Below are 14,725 nucleotides of genomic sequence, written 5' to 3' on the forward strand. Positions count from 1 at the left end.
GATAAAAGAAAATGGATGACATTTGTTTACAATTTTGCCATGTGACTTTTTTGGCGGGAAAATTGGTAAACAAATAGAATGGGGATTCCCATAATCTAATTAAAGAAATGCTATTCAGATATCAAGATAATTAAACTGGGACACAGTTAATAGTCAATGGTACAAAATGTAGTTTGATAGAAATTTTATCACTTGAGAAAAAGAATCAAGTTTGTTTAAAATAAAAAAATAAATTATATTGTATTAGATAAATTAGCCCATAAAGGATGAAGGTGAACTTGTTTTAAAATCATTGACTATATGAGAATAGTAATATAAAGTCTTTTATAGAATTTAAATACCTGTTTCTGGAGTAGTACTTTTTATTTTATGCATATGAAAGCGACAGACTAGAGCAAAAAAACCTGCTTTATACATGCATAAATTTTAAAATTTTGTGATCGGCGGATTGAAATTCGTGTTTTGACGTTTTGGCAGGAGAAAAAACGGAAGTGAAATTACAGGATTTATTTCACAGTTTGAGTTATACACTTTTTTACACGTGGAACATTCGATAAATCTCTGCTATCTATAATAACATTAAACATGATCAGTCAAAAGTAACAAATATAATGAAAATGGAAAAGGTAAAAAGAATTTTAAACAATATCCAAAACGTGGACACTATAATTCCGCAAACAGACAAAAGCTGGTGGATAGAAATTCTTCTAAATTTATATAAAGAACACTTAACTGACATTTTTTTATTGGTTGACCAAATAAAATTCCGCTGCCTCATTTGGCCGTAATTATAAGGGCAATAGCTTGCACGTTCTTTAAAGCTTAATGCAAAAATCATGAAATATTTGTTTTACATAATAAATTCCTTGATTCACGATGAGTTGAATACACGAATTAATGAGAATGGAAATGGTGAATATGTAAAAGAGACAAAAACTCAACCGAGGTGAAAAAATATCAGGCCAAGGCGATCCATGGGTCCTCTCTTACTTTAATGCTTAATGTGAAAATCGCGAAATAAAAATTTTACAAAATAAATTCCTTTATGTCCGAGGACGTACATACACGTGTAAACGAGAATAGGAAAAAAAAACCAAAAACAAAAACCCAATCGGGGTGAAATAATATCAGCCCAAGGCGACCCTCGCGTCTCTAATGAATGGGAATTTCTTCCTTTGTAAGCCCCTCCTTGAAATATTAAATGATAAGCCTATCAAGTCTCATACTCGAAGGAAGGCAATGGTATTATTTACTTATAAAATCATATAAAATCGTGGTGATACAATTATACTCATTTGTGGCCACGCGTGACATTTTCATGGCAACGGTTTATTTTTTTTGTTCCCTGCCTTTCGCAAAAGAAGGGGAGTAGAGAATTCGGTTTTCCGTCCGTCCTTCGGCCGTTCGAAATTGGTTTCCGGAAATTAACTTTTGAACGCCTTGATAGAACTTCACCAAACTTTGACAATCAAAGTCTTATGGGGTAAGAAAGTCACATATTAATTGTGAGATCAGTAGGTCAAAGGTCAAGGTCACGGTTTTAATGAAATAAAATTCAAGGTCATGGGCTCAACATCATCGAAATCTACTTCGATTACTCTTTCCACAATAATATTCATTGACATTTTACTTTTATTGCGAGGCGGGGACCTGGAGCACTGCTCTTGTAATTCTTTTCTCGTGTTATTTGACCATAAAACGCCTTCATAGTTTGGATTATTTCTCCATTCGAGATAGTATGAATTTCAACATACGCTCATCAGCGAGCATGTTAAAATCTTAATTTTACCATAAAGAGAGAAGAATATACTGAATAAGAAGCCCATGAAATCTGTATAAAACTTGTAAAATGTGAAATCGCGGGAAAATTCTTGCAAACATTAAATCGCGTGTATTTGAATGTTTTAAAACACCTTAGCTGTTGATGATACACATTTATTTATGTGTTGTCCGTTTTATATTAATTGCTGTGGTTTAATCTTTACTTGAGATCATTTTGTATTTACGCCATTTAGTAACATCTACGTTATGTAGTTTTCTGATTAATTTAACAACTCGGCGGGTGTTTCTAGAAAAGCAGAGGACGCTTACCCTAACCGTGCACCTGACCCGTGCTCTCAGTTTTTAGTAAAGTTCGGATTGCTTATTTACTTTTGTTACTTTGTATGTATTGTTTTGGTTATTTTATGTTCTTCTGCTTCCCATGCCTGGTCTTTGTCCCAGGATTACATTCTATTGATTTCCGCTAGAATCTTGGTTCCCTTGATTACTCTCTCTGATTAATTCATTTGAAGACATTTTATATTTTGTATTTACATGCAATGGGTATTTTATTTCGTTCTGTTTGATGTCAGTCTCTCATTTCTATATGTGTAATCTTTCTTTTCTGTGCCTTCAGTTTTTTTACGAGATGCGGAACCTTAAACAAGAAATGACTCTAACATAAAGACAACATGTCATGACGTAAAGACGAAAATACATGGCGTAAATACAAAATGACCTTCATCATTCCATAGCAACAATGTGAAAACAACTCTTGAACTAGTTAATTTTTTTAGGTTTTATTTTCAAAGTTAAAGATCAAGGCATATACAGTTGCCAACGTGCATATAGTACATGTAACAAAGTATCAAAATGTTGACACCCACAAAAAATAGTAATAATTAAAAAAAAAAAATAAAAATAACGTCATCTACCATCTACATATGTACAACTTCTGCGAACTATCTGTAATAAAACATCATCTTATCAATTTAGTAGTATGATAAACGTTGAATCCTAATAACTTTTAAGGTTAGTAGGAAAGGTCATAGGGTTACATTTTCACAAAGCGAGTAGATGCAGTCCATAGAGTTAATTGTTCTAATAATAAAGCACCACATTTGATAATGATTGTCAAGAAAATCAATATGTATACACAATGGATTTATATTTTGAACTGTTACTGTTAACTATATCAATTACAAATGTAAAGATCTGTCGTCGATTTCACAAAAATGTCGTAACTAGAAAGTTGATCGTAAGTAATGATGTCACAACCTTAAATAACATTGTGACGTCATAATTTACGATCAATTCCACACTCACGACTTTTTGTGAAATCGACTCATTAAAAAGAGAAAGGTAATTTATAAACTAACTAATAAAAGAAACAAATAAAAAATATAACTGAAAAGCACATATAAAAACGGAATGAATGAATGGATGAAATAAAAGAAATATCTGACAAGGTGCGTCCATCATGCATATATACAGTTAGTAACACTGATGCAAGTAGCTTTCATACGAGAAACAAAAATAGCAGCACTGCCTGTCTGTCACACAATGTCTGTTTTTCGGTTATTCAGTGGAGGGGCAATAAAACAGGTGCAAGGCCTAGCTGCAAAAAAAAAAAAAAAAAAAAAAAAAAAAAAAAAAAAACAGAAATAAATAAATAAATAATGCATCAGGGGACCGCATATCAGCTGCTGTAGCTTTGGCTTTAAAAACAAGTGCTGAACAGCCAATGAATGGTATATACAAAACGAAAATAAATGCACTGTACAGTTGTTTTAAAATGTACTTGAAATAAATGAGGTGTTTTATCCATTTGCGCCAAAAAAACTGATTCGTTCAACGCGTCATAATTTTCCTTCCCTCTTTCGTCTACCCCGGACTTGACTTTTTATGAGCAACTCGGCGGGTGTTTCTAGAAAAGCAGAGGACGCTTACCATACCGGTGCATCAGGTCCATGCTCCCAGTTTTCAGTGGAGTCCGAGTCACTCATTCATGTTTTTGTTACTTTTTATGTATGATTTTAGTTACTTTATGTTCTCAGTTGTGTATGTCTCTTTTCCATGTCTGGTCTTTGTCCCTGGATTACATTCTTTTGATTACCGCTATAACATTGGTTCCCTTGATTATTCTTACATTTCTGTAAAATGTACACTTGAGGAACCATTACATACAAGTACAAAAATATTATCTAATATAATTCCAAACCCTATTAAAAAGTTTTTTTTGTATCTGATAAAAATTCCTTTAAAATTTCGTTATACATGTATGTTAATTGAAAGATCAGCGTAACTGACATCACAAGATTAAGAGAACCAGTTATTTATATAAGCAGTGAAACTTGTCTTTTAAATAGGACCCTGAATAATCCGAAAACCTGTCGAAACCAGACACTTTTTGAAATCCTTCTATAACATTTTATAAATGTATTTTGAACCATGGTAAACCGAACACCTGTTTAAACCGTGCAAAGTCAACATGTTTAAACTTGTTGAACTATAAAATGCTTTATATATACATGTAACTCCCTACTTTAACAATCGCCTCTCTTCGTCTTCCCACTGTTTGTAAATAGTATCATACGGTGTCGTGAATCGTGGATCTGGTCGGTTTGTGCTCTCGTACCCGACGTTATTCGATTCTTTGATATCAGACTCCGTTGAGTTCTCGTTCTTTGCAGTTTCTGAATACTGATGCTCAAAGAAGGCGATGTTATTCGTTGTCTCATTGTGCGGAGATGGCACACTGAGCGAGCGCTTGTAGTTGTTTCGTTTGCCTGCTTGTTCATATGTCGGTGGCAAGTCGGAATTAGCCGCATCCAAGTAAGGTAGAGTGTAGGCTGATTCATTTGCATGAGTATGGACAATATCCCTGATCTGTACCGGCATGGTCTGTGATTTCAGTTTAAGCTTATCTGCTCTCTCATAGATATGAGGTGGTTCATCTGGCAGCTGTATGTCTGATGTAAGTTTCACACAAGTTTCATCGTAAATGGAAGCCTTATTTGGGGGTATTGGTGGTTTTTCTTTGGGAGGTCCATTGCCGAACTGCTGTGCTCCTTTTTGCATCGCCTTAGTCTCTTCGTACCACTTGCTGTCAATAGCACTAAGTCTGTGTCCTAAAATGCAAAATACATCTGAACAGTATATGTACGCGTAAACGATTTTCAAAATGAAAAATGAGCATGTTTATTATCAGCCATTTAAACATTTGTGTTGCAATTTTTAGTTGAAAACGTATTTTGAAGGTAAAGTTATTTAATCTTTTCCTGTATTCATGTAACACCAACCAGCCGCAAATCATATTTTATATTAGTCTTCTGCAAGATGGTATATTAAAAACAATTGCTTCTCCAAAACTAAAACACCTCTGCCATAGTTAATGATCAAAACTTTTCCAGGTTACTGCAAGTGAATAACGTTTCAGAAAACAGAATTTTCCGGGAATATCCTAAAACCTCTGAACAAAAATTCCGGAAAGCACGAACAATTTGATGCAGCAATTACATAAAAGGAAAGCTTTCAAGACATCTACCCAGGGGCAAACAATCCCAGGGTTCGAGAAGGCTCAGCGAAGTGATGCATAAATAATTTGTGAGCACCAAGGTAGAATTTGTGAGAATCAAGATTTTATGCCCCCTAAATTTTAGAAGGGGGAGGAGGGGGCGTACACCGGGTTTCCATTATAAATCCGCGTCTGCTATCACAAATTATTTACCTACCGGCACGTGTAGGCTCCATTGACATATACTGTTGTTCTAAAGCCATTTTCTTCCTAAATTGTCTCTTCAAAAGAGCAAATGTAATCGCAAAAGTGAGTAAAGCACAAATTAGTCCAGTACCTCCAACGACCATCCATTCATACATATTAAGTGCGACTGAAATAGAATCACAAACCCATGAAATTGAAAACAAAAAAAACTAAACCTGGGCGCACTTATTTTATAAGATACGGAAACGATGATCTAACAAACTAATTTTAATACATAAAATGATCGTCATTATAAGAATCAGAAAATATATCTTCTTGAATTGGCTACAACAGTCAATATATATGTATCTAACAATGCCGAAATTCGAAAATTTTATAACTAAAAGTTTTAAAAGATTAAATATTGGCTATGTGACCTATTTTCGGGTTGTTCTCAAAGAATTTACAATTCAAAGGCAAAATCTGGATCGAATCTAGTGGTAGAGCGTGATGTTGAAAATTTCATATTATTGTCTCAACCACTGCATGATTTTACTGACTGAGAGGCTGGCACTTAGGTTATTGACAAGAAAGAAATGCATTCATTTTCATACTGATGTTCTCAATTGTAAACCTACTAAATATTTAAATCACATATTTTGTTCATTACTTATTTGAGTTTCTTATCCCTTACTTGTTGGTTTGCCTTGGTTACCTATGCTCTTTTCAGAGACTGGCTTGGTGTAGTAATCATCATCCTTTAAGCCACCTGTAGGGATGCCGTTCGGTTCACAGTCGATTTCTTGCGTATTATTGCCGCCATCTAGTAGATATTGAGGAACTTATTGTTTTATCATATTCTTCCATGCACTTAATTACAAATGTAATGAGGTTATAGATCTAACAGAGAGAGCCAGGCCTAACGTGCCAGGTTTTGAAATAATCAAAACATTGATATTTATCATGCTCTGGAATTATTGTAATCACTTCCTGAATGAAAATCAAGCAACCAAAATAATAATAATAATAAATAAATAAGTTAAAAATAACTGGAGAAAAAAAACAAACAAAACGAAACACACAAAATAAAAAAATGTCAGTTTTATATATTGTAAATTTCGATATGCTGTACTCGTGTTTCAAGGAGTAACCTCTCATCAGCAGCATTAGATTCAAATATGTAGGAAGATCATAATCAAAATATCAGTTGTATACAAGAAGTACTCAAAACCAAAAATATCGAAAGAGGAAGTCCGAGAGGTTCTACCACATTCAATGCCTGGAATGAAGCCTCTGTGTTTAACGTATTTTTAAATTTGGAATACTGCAAGGTTTCATAAATAGGGTAGATAAAATATGATATAATGCATAACACAAATGCGGAATGAAAAACAAAACCAAAAAAAAAAAATAAACAAACAAAAACAAACAAAAATACCCAACAAATTTTAAAACGAAAAAAAGAAAAACAACAATCAAGACTAAATAAAAAAAGAAATATCAATCAAACAAACAAATAATCGTACTGTATGACCCAAATGACAGGTTTCTACACTAAGGATGTTATTTTAGCTGGTAATCAGGAGTTCTAGAAACGAAACCCAAATGCGTCAAGTTTAGTTTCGTAATCAGAAAGGAAGCAGTAAAGCAAATGCTGTTTTTTTATTTTATTTTACAGTTACAGAAGACATCTTTACTCAATTCAAGGAACGAACTAAGTTTATATCAATGATTATTTTACGGCAATACCTGTATTGTTAATTTTGTGGTAAAACTCCCAATTTACTGTTAATATCTAAAGGTATTAGTTCAATCCACCAGTCAAGAATTGCTTTAAGTCCCTCCTTACATGTAGGTTATCATTTTGAATGCAGAGGTTCTACTGAGATTCATTTAGCATGCAGAAATCTTACTGATATTCATTTTGAATGTACATGTAAAAGTTCTACTTATATTTATTTTGAATGCAGAGGTTCTACTCATAACTCTTCTACGAGTCAACCTCTCAATGTTTGTTATAGTTTATATTTCCTTCATAGCAATGTTTCCCAAGGGACTTTAAGTACTAGAAAGTAAATAAACAAAAATCTGAAAGGTATTTGTAGCAAGTCTGAGGTTAAACTTACCATCGCAGAAAAACCAAGCCTTTTCCTTACAGGGTATCCAGTAACTGCCATGTACGTAGCAATATCCTTCCTTTTCTGTAAGTCAGAATAAATTGAGTTTTCGTTTTTTATTTAAAAAGAAGTAAATACGTAAATGAAAAAAATAGAAATATCTTTTTAAAGAATAGGGAAAATTAGAGTTTTTTTCTAAGAGGGACAATTAATTACATATGTACCAGTCTTTATAAATATCAGACAGGAGGTAATGCATGTCAAAAACCCACACAACTCAGTTACGAACCATATTAACAGTCTTCGTATGTAATTCAATTGTTGCATGTTTGAGATAAAAGGTTAAGATTGTGTAAGATATTGGCACTTTGCAAGAGTTATCAAAGTCATCACTTATGGAGGTAGACCTAGTGTAAGGGACATAACTCTTAAAACTCATTCAAACGTTTATATTCAGCATTTTACATCGATCCTATGTAAGCATCTAATTAACTTGGATTCATTTTATTCTGTTTCAAAGAAAAGCTTGAGAGGATTTGGTGAAATTGTGTATAATACAAACATATCACTGATTTCATGGTTTCAAGTGTCATTTTGGCTGATTGTGCGTGGTGTTGTGGTCTGTTCGAGTGCGCTATATCGCCCAAAGATAAACTTCTTTGGAGTAAGTGGTAGAATGTACAAATGGACCAACTCATATCTGTACAATAGAAGGGCAAGAGTACTCGTAGATGGGAAGCATGGCCGAAAAATACTTCTAAAACCGGGTGTACCACAAGGAGGAGTACTGCCGCCTATTCTCTTCATACTCGATATGAATGACCTAGTTCCAGAGCTACCAAATGGTGTACAATCAGCACTCTACGCAGATGAACTTGTCCTCTCGTGCTCTGAAGAGTATGCAACTACTGCAAGGTACAAGATACAAACAGTATTAAATATGGTAGTCAAATGGGTCAATGAGTGGTGTGTTACCATCAATAGAGAGAAAACAACAGCAACCCTCTTTACACTCTCGCCTAAAACCCAATCTGTCAAACTGACCATGGATGACATCCATATCACAATGGCAGATCAGCAAACATACCTTGGTGTAACCTTCGATAAAAGACTTACATGGAAACAAAATATAATAACAGCAGAAGCCAAAGCCAGACGAAAACTGAACATCAAGAGAAAACTTGCTGGCACAAACTGGGGTGCTAATGAGAAAGTTTTGAAATCTGTCTACAAAAGAAATGTACGCCCACATCTAGAATATGGCTCCAGTGGTTGGATGACAGCAGCTAAGTCTCACCATCAGACTATAGATAAAGTCCAGAATCAGGCGCTCCGCATCATCACAGGAGCCATGAAATCAATACCTATTGTAAAGCTACGATACAGGCCACCAAATATCAATGCTTACCAAACCACCCAATGAATGAGAGACTGAAACAACTATCCTCAGGCAGACTAAAAAGATCCAGCTTCACTCTAGAAACAAGAGCATTGCAAAGAAAACACCAAGAACATCTACCTAAGCATGTCAAACCTATAGATTTTAAAATGAATGACAATCTATGTGCAGAGAAGAACAATGTAACCATTCAGACAACAGTTCCGTTACTCAGTGCCAAAGATGAACAATCAAACATCGTCAGAAAAACCGTAACAATGAGCATGCTGGAAGAAAAGTATCCATCAGAATTGTGGGCAAGAGTTTACACAGACGGTTCAGCCACAAATGCGACAACAAAAGGAGGGGTCGGTATCTACATAGAATACCCAAATGGAGTACAACAGTCAATGACAATACCAACAGAATTACATTGCTCCAACTACAAGGCTGAAGAAGAAGCACTCATCCATGTGGCAAATTACATCAAGGAAACCGCAGAAATATGCAAGTAGTATTCCTAACAGATGCCCTCTCCGTAATACAAGCACTGACCAACAACAAACTACCACAAGTTGAAACAGCTATTTATTCCATCAAGAGCCTTAAAATTGCCATACAGTGGATACCTTCACATTGTGGAATAAATGGAAATGAAAAAGCAGATAAGCTAGCAAAGGAAGGCGCTCAACAACAGCAAGTTGAAAATCCTGTCTGCTACACAGAGATGAAGACCATCATCAAGTCTCTGCACAATACCCCTCAGAAGCAAGATAGCTACCATCAACTAAAAAGATTTGAGCTAACTACTATCTTCAGGCTCAGGACAGGACACAACAGACTCAACCAACATCTGTACAGAATTTTGAAGGTCATACCATCACCTATGTCCCTGTGGAGAAGCAGAGCAGAATACAGAACACTTTCTGCAGATGTGCAAGTTACACCAGGCACAGAGAGAGAGAAGATATGGGATAAACCAACCCCCATTACAGAGAAACTGTATGGACCTCTGGAAGACCTACAGAAGACGGCCAGATTTGTTGAAGAGACTGGCATTCAAGGGTAATGGCGAACGACAAGAAGAAGACTGATTTCATGAGTTATGTCCCTTACCCTAGGTCTACCTCCTTAAATCAACCAAATCAACTTAATTCATATGGGAGATGAAATCAAGAATACAGATTTGTACACAGTTTAGTGCGCTATAATACCTGGTTTAACGCACCATTTTCATAGGAATAGACTCATTTGTGGTCAGTTTATGAGCATGCACAATGAACATTTCCGCGAGGAAGGGCTTGGGTATAACAAACGAATTTTACTCGCGGAAGTGTATATTGAGCGACACGCATGCTCATCGACTATCCCACAGTTCAATCGGAACCTCTCAGCCTTTCTAGTTACACAAAAGAAAAACATCGGAGTTTAAGTTACATACCACTTATTTAACCAATGTGCAAACATAGTCCTAGTACACTGGTTTTAGTGCACTTGTGTCATGCAAAAACAGCCCTACACTGGTTTTGTGCAAATAGTCCTACACTGGTTTTAGTGCACTTGTGTCATGCAAAAATAGCCCTACACTGGTTTTTGCGCAAAATAGTCCTACACTGGTTTTAGTGCAATTGTGTTATGCAAAAATGGTCCTACACTGGTTTTAGCGCACTTGTGTTATGCAAAAATAGACCCACACTGGTTTTTGTGCTAAATAGTCCTACACTGGTTTTAGTGCAACTGTGTTATTCAAAAATAGTTCTACACCGGTTTTAGTGCAAAATTGTTCTACGTTGGTTTTAGTGCACTTGTGTTATTCAAAAATAGCCCTACACTGTTTTAGTACACTTTGTGAAATGTAAGGGAACTTCCATTCTATTTTCAGCTCATTGTTTTCTAGAAGCCGGTGTCGCACTGCAAGGTAGTAAACCCCACATAATATTTTCAGGGCTATTAGTGTAAACATGCAGCTTTTAGGTGATGTATTGTCTTATTCAGGTTAAACTTAAGTTAGCAGCTCCATAACACATTGAACTTAGTTAAATTAGCATTGACGTCTATGGGAAGTGACATTAGTGGTTTGTAGCCACAATCTGTCCGGATTTGACCTATCCGATTCTAAAATTACAGTTTTATCAATTGAAATTTTTACCATTACTTTTTTCCTAGCCCCTCGCGCCCCGTGCAGGTCCGGGTGTTAATAGAATAGGCCTGCAGCAGCGCTAATCTTGTCATAAAAGGCGACTAAATAGTGCTCAGAACCCTAGCCGGCGGCTAGGGCGCTCTGCCCACAGAATAACTGGGTTGTGTGCCCCAGGTGGTGGAATGGAGTACCCCTGGCGTGTTACATGCTGGGGTTGTCAGGTTATAATACGGAAAACCTGACCGCAAACCATAGTGGTGCACCGTGTTGGGAAAGATGCCACAATCCTCGCACGTTAAAGAACCCTACTGTGGTGTTCCCCCGGAGTAGGAACCATAGGGCTCCGCCACAGGAGGCTAAATTGCCCGACCCTACCTACCTCTCCCTATTTCCAGTGGCAATCAAAATATGTCGACCCCGTTATCCTTGTGTCCCATCCCTTTTTCATTTCATCATCATTTCATGTTCATTTTATCATCCTTTTCATATTGATCGTCTGAATACAGCTGAAATATTGCTTCTCGGACGTTAAACCCCAACAATCAATCAATCAAACAATCAATCAATCATTCCTAGCTCCTCGCTCTGCAACAAAATTCCTGACAAATTTATTGTTTCTTTTTTAATATCTAACCAAATTGTTTAGTGCCACCTTGTGGGTAGAACTACTTTAAATCGCGTATGACTACAATTCCGGAAAATTTTGCAAGAAAACATTCTCCTTTCTGTATCCGAGGTTATTTTTTTTAGTGTAGTGGACTTTGTCGAGTAGTTCCGATTGTCATACAGTTAGCACAAAAGGGTATTTTGCTTGAGAACGTCAGGAACATTGCAGTTGATCCAACTTTCCAGTTTCTGCACTGATATTGCCATTTGTTAAACGGACTTCCCTTTTGATCTACTTCTTTTGACTTTTGCCTAAAGTTTTTCATTTCGATAATTTTGCTATACAAAAAAAATGTAACTCTTCATTCTATATTTATGGTTAACTATAAAATAGATGGAGAATAAATTATTTTAATAGTAACGTACTATCATGTTTTGGATATCCATCAGGACGAACATACCACACATCAGTATAATATAACATGCATTTATTTCGGGCAGTAACAGCCTCGTCGAACTTGGTAACCATACTGTTCATTTTGTCGCAGTAATTGACTGCGCTGACGTAGTCTAACTTTCCGGGCGCCTTGAAAACCAAACATAACAGCCCTGAAATGCAACAGCTATAAATGAGTGTTAAATTATAGACAAACCTTTCTCTTTCCCGCCTTTATAAATAAATGTTTCTTGTGAGCTCCACGAAGAAATGCTATCAGTAGAAATCAGACCACCGCTGATTGATTAAATCTAAAATCTTAGAGAGGAAAGTGTAGAACGTCTAATTATACTACATGAATAGAAATATTTTCTGCGCCTCGATTTCAGGTTAACTTTTATGTAGCATTCAAATAAGAATCATGCAAAATGTGATTCATGGTTGGAAAGCCTACAAAGTTTTATTTTTTATAATTTGTTAAAATTTTGTTGTAAACATAAATTAACATGTGGCTTCTTAGGAGATACAAATTATATAGCATGCACTGTAGAATTCAAAATTAAAGGCGATAGCTCTGTAAATGACACTAAATACAATAGAAACTGTTGGATTTTCAATGTGGACTATTTCATAAGAGCCGACATATTAGAATGAATAATTACACATTTCATCATATAAACATATAAAGTAACTTAATAACAAAAAATATATAATGTGTAGCCCTTTTTTTTTTTGGGGGGGGGAGGGGGTGAATCATATATAACAGAATTTCAAGTTGTATGCTTCTTACAAAGACTAGTCCTACTACTTAATGAACTAAAATTAAATGCTTCAATACTTTTTGACCCCCTCCCCATATTCATTGTTCATCAGAAAAATACCGATAAGAGCTCAAAGCAATCAAGTTGTACTTCTGAATAGTTTACAATGCTTTTTCTTTTCTAATTTTTTTCAATGATAATATTATATTTTCGGTTTTCTATATAAGTACTGAAATGCCAATATCTTTCATAAAAGTTTTTGATCTGTTTGCCCAAGATGTATAATTGCTCTTTTAATTAAGGATACAAGTATATATGTACGTGTCTTTCTACAATTACAAATAATTAACGCTGTTTTTGTAATTATAAAATAATCACGATTTTATTCCAATTTTACAAGCTTTACTTATCGTCGATCGAGACGACCTCTTTATGATTTTCAATAAAAAAATATTGCTCAGTCTTACCGTGAATGAAACAGCTGAATAGCAAACAATACTTCAACATTGTATCTGAGAATACGCTTTTTTCCTGTGGTATATCAATAATTTTTTCAACTACATAGTTTATCAATTCAGAATTGGACTTATTTCCTCAACATAATTTGACCTACCCATTACAAACAGGAACTATCTAGTTCAATATATCATGATATTTTTTGAAACAAGGAAACAATTCCTCGTGTTTCCGAAAAACTCATATAAGCGTGCAAACATTAAGGAAATTTATAAATCGTTGCATCCGATAATAATTAAGAGCATCTGGCCAATGAGAAGACAGTGCTAATTTAGTTGACAACACCAAAGTTTCAGAAATATATGTACAAAACTGAAGAGAAACATAAAGTGGACGGGTGGATGCGCTGTTCTTGTGTGACACTGGTTTTACCTCCATAGTAATATTAGATCAGAAATCTTTTTGACCTTTTAATAAATATGAAGACACTATCAAAAATAAGTATATTTTCTTCGTTCGTTAGATCAATGCTGCCCCTGGTAACCAGTGAAACACCCATTCTTAAAGGAATTAAGCGTAAACTCTCGAATAGTGTAATACGGTTTCTGTATATTTTTTGCATTCGGAAAAAAATGGTAGACACTTTCAATGGGAGCACCGCAACTACACGCAGGATCAGCTACAATATGGACTCTGTGTAAATCGTAGTTAAGGAAAGATGCAGAACATCGTAGCTGGGTCAAACAGATATTTAATTTACTAATATCTAATTAAATATTTAATTAAATAATTAAAATATTGGGGAAAATCTAGTCTATGCAAGGTGTTTTTGCTTCCGATTGCACATTTGAATCTTGATATTGAATTCACATTTCGCACGTCGTCACTTAAACGGTTCCACTCTCTTATAGCAGATGGTATGAATGACTCACTAGTTAATGGTAATCTACAGAAGGGTAATATAATATCAGATCCATTTCCTAGCGGATAGACTGTTGTACTCTGAACAAGCGGGGGATAAGTTCACGGAGATAGTCTGGAGCATTGCCATTTTGTATACTGTAAAACATTTGCAATTTTCTCTTTTTTCGCCTTTCAGACAATTTTCCCCAACCTGTTTCTCCGTATAAATGGCCACATTTCGTAAGTACTGGAAGTCCTGTTACTATCCTCGTGGCTTCTTATTTTTTCAGTTTGTTAGAGTACGTGATACCACAATTATCCCAGACCTCACTGGCATATTCTAAGATGGGGCGTATAAAGACAAGACATAACTTATCGATATTTTTTCTACTTATCAAAATTTTAATTTTCGTAGTACACACAAGTGTGTGGATACACGTAGAATAAGGTTATCGAACGGTCGA

General features: G+C 35.3%; 1 protein-coding gene across 4 annotated transcripts; it reads right to left on the reverse strand.

The window, feature by feature from the left end:
- Positions 1–2,545: 2,545 nt before the first annotated feature.
- Positions 2,546–13,534, reverse strand: LOC148612334 (uncharacterized). Of its 4 annotated transcripts, none has more exons than XM_088593668.1 (7): positions 13,370–13,533; positions 12,132–12,314; positions 7,591–7,665; positions 6,180–6,287; positions 5,496–5,651; positions 4,307–4,892; positions 2,546–3,375 (listed from the first exon to the last, which is right to left on the reverse strand). In XM_088593668.1, exons 1-7 carry the CDS (start codon positions 13,407–13,409, stop codon positions 3,318–3,320), a joined length of 1,206 nt encoding a protein of 401 aa, XP_088449794.1. In that variant the 5' UTR covers positions 13,410–13,533; the 3' UTR covers positions 2,546–3,317. The 4 variants fall into 4 exon arrangements, with proteins under 4 accessions (XP_088449794.1, XP_088449793.1, XP_088449795.1 ...); XM_088593667.1 differs by having other exon boundaries at positions 6,159–6,287; positions 13,370–13,531; XM_088593669.1 differs by having other exon boundaries at positions 2,546–3,379; positions 6,159–6,287; positions 13,370–13,529.
- Between the last annotated feature and the right edge of the window lie 1,191 nt (positions 13,535–14,725).

The sequence above is a fragment of the Perna viridis genome, chromosome 7, assembly GCF_037379345.1.
Source record: "Perna viridis isolate PV_CMFRI_1.1 ecotype Kerala chromosome 7, ASM3737934v1, whole genome shotgun sequence".
NCBI classification, from domain to species: Eukaryota; Metazoa; Mollusca; class Bivalvia; order Mytilida; family Mytilidae; genus Perna; species Perna viridis.